The sequence below is a fragment of the Amblyomma americanum genome, chromosome 9 (genome assembly GCF_052857255.1).
Source record: "Amblyomma americanum isolate KBUSLIRL-KWMA chromosome 9, ASM5285725v1, whole genome shotgun sequence".
Lineage (NCBI taxonomy): Eukaryota > Metazoa > Arthropoda > Arachnida > Ixodida > Ixodidae > Amblyomma > Amblyomma americanum.
Genome location: NC_135505.1, coordinates 46,628,458 through 46,635,423, shown reverse-complemented (window position 1 = coordinate 46,635,423; position 6,966 = coordinate 46,628,458). Strand labels below are relative to the sequence as shown.

At 44.5% G+C, this 6,966-nt stretch overlaps 1 protein-coding gene across 1 annotated transcript; it reads right to left on the bottom strand.

Annotated features, from left to right (window-relative positions):
* Nucleotides 1-2,223: 2,223 nt before the first annotated feature.
* On the bottom strand, nucleotides 2,224-6,746 carry LOC144104130 (uncharacterized). The gene has a single exon (XM_077636959.1). The coding sequence runs from the start codon at nucleotides 6,098-6,100 to the stop codon at nucleotides 5,339-5,341; it is 762 nt and encodes a 253-aa protein (XP_077493085.1). The 5' UTR covers nucleotides 6,101-6,746; the 3' UTR covers nucleotides 2,224-5,338.
* Nucleotides 6,747-6,966: the final 220 nt, after the last annotated feature.

Genomic DNA, 6,966 nt, shown 5'->3' with positions numbered 1-6,966 from the left:
AAAGTGGTTTATGTTGACGCCGCAGCATACCCGGACCATGACAAGTACACAGTGGCGGCAATGGACCACCGCTTCTCCACTCTATTTACTGCTTCTTTAAGAGCCGAAACACCAGCGGCCGCGCAGACCACCGCCGTGGCCATTCTCATTAGGCATTACGTGCCCAAGGCCAAATCGCCCATGTGATCACATACTCGCAACACGCGTGTCGAAACTTCCTGAGAGGCCGAGTCTCCAAGCATGTCAGTCGGCTCATGGGCATTACATCACTTACGGAGCACCACCAAATCACCTGGACCCCAGGCCATGAGGGACTGGGGGGAAATGAGAGGGCACATGATCTAACTCAAGGCATCATCAACCGAGCGGGGCACAAACCGTGCCCGCTTTTACCCCTGTACCTTCTAGGTATAACGAACGCCCCGAGATTCAACGTCTTCAAAGTAGACACTTCCCTCCACCTCATAGGAAATTAGAAACCCCAGATGCCGTCTCTTGGCGGCAGATACAGACGAACACATTTCCAAACCTCCATAGACTACATCTCATAAGCTCAACATTATACACCTGCACATGTCCATGGTGCCAGGCACGCCCTACACTCTTCCCTATTTCGTGCGAATGTGGGGCCAAACCAAGCACTCAACACACGGAAAATACGTCTTTTGAGCAGTGTGAGGCGCTGCTGACCGGCGATAACCAGGAGGACCAACCGGCCCTCATACAACAGGTCCGCAGGGCAGCTCAAGCCAGTTGAGCCCTGGAATGAGGGCCCCACCCATTACCTCTTCCAACTCCTTTTGACCTTAATAAAGTTTTTCGTCCTCCTCCTTAGTCCCCGAAAATCAATTTCATTTTTTTTCTGCTACCCGCTGCGGTGGCTCAGTGGTTAAGGCGCTCGACTACTGATCCGGAGTTCCCGGGTTCGAACCCGACTGCGGCGGCTACGTTTTTATGGAGGAAAGAAAAACGCTAAGGCGCCCGTGTGCTGTGCGATGTCAGTGCAGGTTAAAGATGCCCAAGTGGTCGAAATTATTCCGGAGCCCTCCACTACGGCGCCCCTTTCTTCCTTTCTTCTTTCACTCCTTCATTTACCCATTCCCTTAAGGCCCGGTTCAAGTGTCCAACTATATACGAGACAGGTACTGCGCCATTTCCTTTTCCCAAAAACCAATACTTAATTTTTTTTCTGAAAATTGACATGGCAGTTGCTAACGACCGGCTGAAAAATTCTAATTGTAATCAGCCGCCTACCTCTTTTAGTTAAAAAGTTAATAATTGGAAATTAGTAAACCACGTTAATAGCGAAAATGATTTACCGGATTTCTGCTGTCCGCCAAGCCTGGCAACGCCTTGCCGCAAAAGCCATATTTTTACCTATAAACTCCCCACCGTGGTGGCTCGGTGGTTAGCGCGCTCGGCTACTGAGCTGGAAGAACCCGACCGCGGCGGCCGCGTTTCCAGGGAGGCGAAACACAAAAGTCGCCTGTGTGCTGTGCAATGTCAGTGCATGTTAAAGGCCCCCGGTCGTCTAAATTATCCCGGAGCCCTCCACAACGCACCTCTTTCTTCCTTTCTTCTTTCACTCCCACCTTCTTATCGTTCCTTACGGCGAGGTCCGGGTGTCCATCGGGAAATGTGAGACAATTAGTGCGCCATTTCCTTTCCTAAAAACCAATTTTATTTTATTTACCTCAAGAATTCTAATTTTATTGAAAATTAGTCTCTTCCTGTCACCCCACCTCTTTCATTTTTCTTCATTCTGCCTGCTATCGTTTATTTCCGCTGCCCCAGCTCAGGTGCTTCAGTATAGATGGCAGATGCTGGGGCTAGAAAAAATGTTTTCCTTCCTTTTTATTATAATTTTAATAAAAACCACTTACTACTTACTACTACTTGAAAGTTACTTGCAGTCTTCTCCATAAAACCCATTTAACGGATATAAAATGTAAGTATCAATTTAGGCGCTACGCACCTACTTTTGCTATGTGATGTAGTAGGTGTGGTCGCGTTTCAACTTTTTGGTCAATTTGACCTTCATTGCGGACATACGCGTTCTCGACCAACTTAAGTTGTAAGAGTTAACGCGCTTGAAACGTGAAAACAGAGGTGCCAAACTTGCCAGTGCGGAGACCCGCACGCTGTTTGCGGAACCGAACATAAAAGGGCACCCATTGGCGTCCCGGAGTAGTTTCGTGTATATAGTCCTTTCGGGATCAATCAATCAATCAATCAAAGGAAGCTTTATTTCATAATTCACAAAAAAAATTGTACAAAATATTTGGACCGATAGCCTACATGGCTAGTGTCCGGTCCAATACAAATCAAGTCATTTAGGCATTTAGGCAACCACATAAATATGTAAAGTGAAAAAAAAAAATGAAAACAGCGAATTGACACAGCAAAAGCATCCAGTGTCCGATCGCATGCAAAAACAAGGCATTTTGGCAAACGTACAAGGAAGGTATACACCGGCATTTTAAGAAACACAGAAACACAAAAAGGAAATCACATGATTACTTGATTATGCAAGAAATATAATTTAGAAGATAGTTTAAAATTTCTGGCAAGCTTTATTTCCAATGGCAATGTATTCCAGACTTTCGTCCCAATGAACTCGATTAATCTCTCACCGTATGTGTTGTGATGGATCGGAAGATTAAAATTACCATTAGCAACATGTCTTGTGTTGCGAACAGGCAAAGTGAATAAGCTCATCGGGAGTGGAGAGTTAGTTGTTAACATGCAGTTTACTAGAAGGGAGATTTTATAGTCGCGTAGGGCGGAAAATTTTAGTACTCGAACTTCTTCAAACAGATTGTTACTTGGATGATGCAATGGAGAATATGTTATAATCCTTAGTGCTCGCTTCTGTAACCGTTGCAGAGGTGTGAGATAAGTTGAGTATGTGTGGCCCCATGATTCGCAGCAATAACTCATATGACAATGAACGAATGAGAAGTACAAGCTTCGTAATATGTTGCGAGGAAAGTATTGTCTAGCCTTAATAAGGACGTAGCAACCAAACGCAGCTTTATTACAAACGCTGTTCACTTGATTCTTCCAGTTAAGGTTATTGTCAAAGATAACACCAAGATATTTAAATGAAGGAACTGATTCGATTATACAATTGTTCAAGGAAATCCTAATATGGTTAAAGTCAACGTTTCTTCTTCTTGTATGGAAGACGACATATTTAGTTTTCGCAACGTTCAATGTTAATCTATTGTTACTGAACCAGTTGGAAACAGTCATTAAATCCTGCCTCATGTCGTCTTGCATCGCAGAAACCGATTTACCTGTGAATATGAGGGCCGTGTCGTCTGCATACATGAGAACCTGCGAAAGCGAGACTGAACCTGGAAGATCATTTATATAGATGGAAAACAGTAGAGGCCCCAGGACAGATCCTTGGGGTACTCCGCATTTTATATAGCTATATGTAGATTCAAGGTTGTTAATTACCACTTTCTGTTGTCGACCTGATAAGTAACTGGTGAAAAATTGCAGTGTGTCATCAACAATCCCATAGGCGGCTAGTTTCCTCAGTAATATTGGATGTGATACAGTGTCGAACGCCTTCTTCAGGTCTAAAAATATACCAATTGCGATTTCGTTTTTATTAAGAGCTGAATTTATCAACTGGGAAAGCGTTAGAACGGCTGTAGAGGTCGACCTGTTTGGGACGAAACCGTGCTGCTGGTGACAGATGATGTTATACTGACTAAGGAATATTTTTAGTTGAATGGCAATTAGTTTCTCAAAAAGAGTATTTAGAATGCTTAGTACAGATATTGGACGATAACTACTTGGGTTGTTTTCGTCTCCAGATTTATAAATAGGCACAACTTTCGCGATTTTTAGAATGTTTGGGTAGCAACTAGTCTCTATAGCATGGTTAAATATATGGCATAGTGGGTTGGACAGAATGTCGATATTATGCTTTAAAACTGCAGTCTGAATACTGTCGTGCCCAGCCGCTTTATTAACTGGCAGTGCGCTTATTACAGATGTAATTTCCTCGACAGTGACTGCATTTAGATTAAAATCGGTGTGGACAACTCTGGGTAGGGTAGTAGAGGCGGACTGAAAAGAGAACTGGTTTGCAAGAGATTCACCAACATTGGAGAAGTAGCTATTAAAGTCATTGACTACCTGTACGGAGGGGTCGTTAGGGGTAACGCGTTTCTTCGGTCCAAGTCCTGTGACGTCCTTAACAATTTTCCAAACTTGTTTCGAGTCAAGGCCAGGTTTCGTGACTAAATTACTGTAATATATTTTTTTCGCTCTCCTCATCATCGTAACAGACTTATTCCTATAAAGCTTGAATTGACCGTGATAATAATTGTTTGTTTTGTTTTGCTTCCATTTGTGATAGAAGCAGTCTTTTTTCTTTAGAACCGCAAGTATATGATCAGTTATCCACGGGCACACAGCTTCTTCGTAGTTACGACGTGTGCATTCGCGCTTGGACTTCATTACGGCATTTGATACGCAGCGGATAAAATTTTCACACTCTATATTCACATCACTGTCGTACAATTTCACAAAATCAATGCTCTGCAAGAAGTTTCGAACGCAGGCGTAATTTACTCGAGTTCTTTTGTCTCTAGAATACGTTTTGCAATGCGGATATAAGTAAGTGCGTGGTAAACACATGAAAGTCGGACAGTGATCAGCAATAGCTATATCACAAACGCCAGCGCGTACAGTCATTTCATTGTTGCAGAACATATGATCAATAAGGGATGCAGATGTCTGTGTTATACGAGTAGGTGAGGAAATAACGTTTTTAAGGTTAAATGACTGCATGAGAAGCAGGTAGTCGCACTCGGAACATCCATCTTTTAAAAGATCGATGTTGAAATCACCGCATATAACAAGTGGAGTATTGGTTGTCATTAGTGGGTTGAAGATAGTTTCCATATCCGAGAGAAAGTCCTTTACGCTTGCGTTGGGAGGCCGGTATACCACACCAATGTTAAGACCACAGCCGAGGTGTACAAAAAGAGATTCGACAGACTGCTTACTACATGAGCTATCTTTTACAACCTGGTAATCAACACTATTCTTTATGAAAAGCGATACACCCCCACCGCGTGATTGGCGGCACCTTGGTAAAGATATCATGGCATATCCGGGTATTTCAGCGGTTTCATTTTCCTTTAACCATGTTTCTGTAATTGCAATAATGTCATAATGAAAGGAGAATTGTGATAAATAGGAAAGAAGAAGGTCTAAGTTTTTATGTATGCTGCGGATATTACAATGCAAAATAGATATGTTTTCCCTTTCTATCCAGGTTTGCTCGATTTGCTTTACACAAACAGCCATTGTGTTAGAGAACTTGTCGCAAGTCTTCTGCACTTGTCACGTGAAGAACATGTGAGTTTTCAACTTTGCGCATCAAAATTTTTCCGTCTGACACCCACGTGAACTTCCATTTTTTCTCTTTCTTTGCTTTCACCGCCATTCCCAGCAATACTTTATTAGCAGGACATAAGTGCTCATTCACAAAAACGGGCGTATTGCCTTCAAAACCCAACTGAGAAACATTAAGCCTTTGCTTCTTTGCAACTTTCAGAATTTTATCCCGCACTGAACGGGAAAAAAATTTGACAATTATGTTCTGTTCATCTTTTTTCTTTGTAGGTACACGATGAATAACTTCAATGTCAGACTCGACCACTTCAGTGTTCAGGCATCCAGAAATCGTTTTCATGGTGGAGATGAGGTTCTCGTCCGCAACCACAGGAACACCCTTTATCTCCAGGTTATTTCGGCGACTGTATTGTTGCATATCAGTCAACTCTCTCCTGACTTTCTTTAATTCTGATGTCAAATGGGCGTTAGTACTCCTTATTGCCTCATTTTCTGCTTTAGTGACAGCAAGTTCTTTCCTCATCTCCACCATTTCCGATCTGAAACCCTCGAACTTTTCATTGATCAAGCTCATAGATTCTTTCAGCGATTGTAACTCTGTTTCAATCACCGTTTTCACCGTATCTTTCAGTTCTACATGCTTGGCATCAAAAAGAGCGGATAACTCATTCAGGGCCTTTGCTAGTTCCTTGATCGTTGACGGCGCTTTATCAGACATGATTCTCGCCAAAAGTGGAGCAATCCAGCAGCCAGAGATACGCTCTTTAACCTAACAGGAAAAGTCTTCCAGCACGTACCTGCACAGAAGGAACGGGGGGTTAACCGCTGCCCAGTCTCGCGGCTGCCTGGATTGCTCCAAAATGACGACCCCCGTCGACCAACGCAGTCTTTTATAGCTGAGCGGTGACGTCAGACCAGGCCAGACGCGTCAAGGGGGAGTTTCCGCAGGAACATCTTGCGCCGACACGTGTGTACCGCCGCAACAGCACAGTGATGTGGCAGGGATGAGGTGACGATGGTCCAGCCGCAAAAACACTTGATCGCCGTCGAAGCTCTGCACAGAAGGAACGGGGGGTTAACCGCTGCCCAGTCTCGCGGCTGCCTGGATTGCTCCAAAATGACGACCCCCGTCGACCAACGCAGTCTTTTATAGCTGAGCGGTGACGTCAGACCAGGCCAGACGCGTCAAGGGGGAGTTTCCGCAGGAACATCTTGCGCCGACACGTGTGTACCGCCGCAACAGCACAGTGATGTGGCAGGGATGAGGTGACGATGGTCCAGCCGCAAAAACACTTGATCGCCGTCGAAGCTCTGCACAGAAGGAACGGGGGGTTAACCGCTGCCCAGTCTCGCGGCTGCCTGGATTGCTCCAAGCACTAGCACCCTTTCGTTAGTTTCCAGTGATTATACTCCTTACCTAGCGTCTCGTATGCGCTCCGCAGGGAGCACTGTGGCAAGACAGTCAGTGGAAGACTTTGCGGCATAACTTTTACCAATTCAATGGAGAACCACCTGTCGGGCTTGGAGGAGCCATGATCATAAGAGCAGTGGCGGCGTTGGGCAGTTCGCTTGTTTTCCTCAACC

Excerpts from the sequence above, each read along its gene's own strand:
- LOC144104130 (XM_077636959.1), bottom strand. The coding sequence starts at position 6,100 with ATGTCTGATAAAGCGCCGTCAACGATCAAGGAACTAGCAAAGGCCCTG.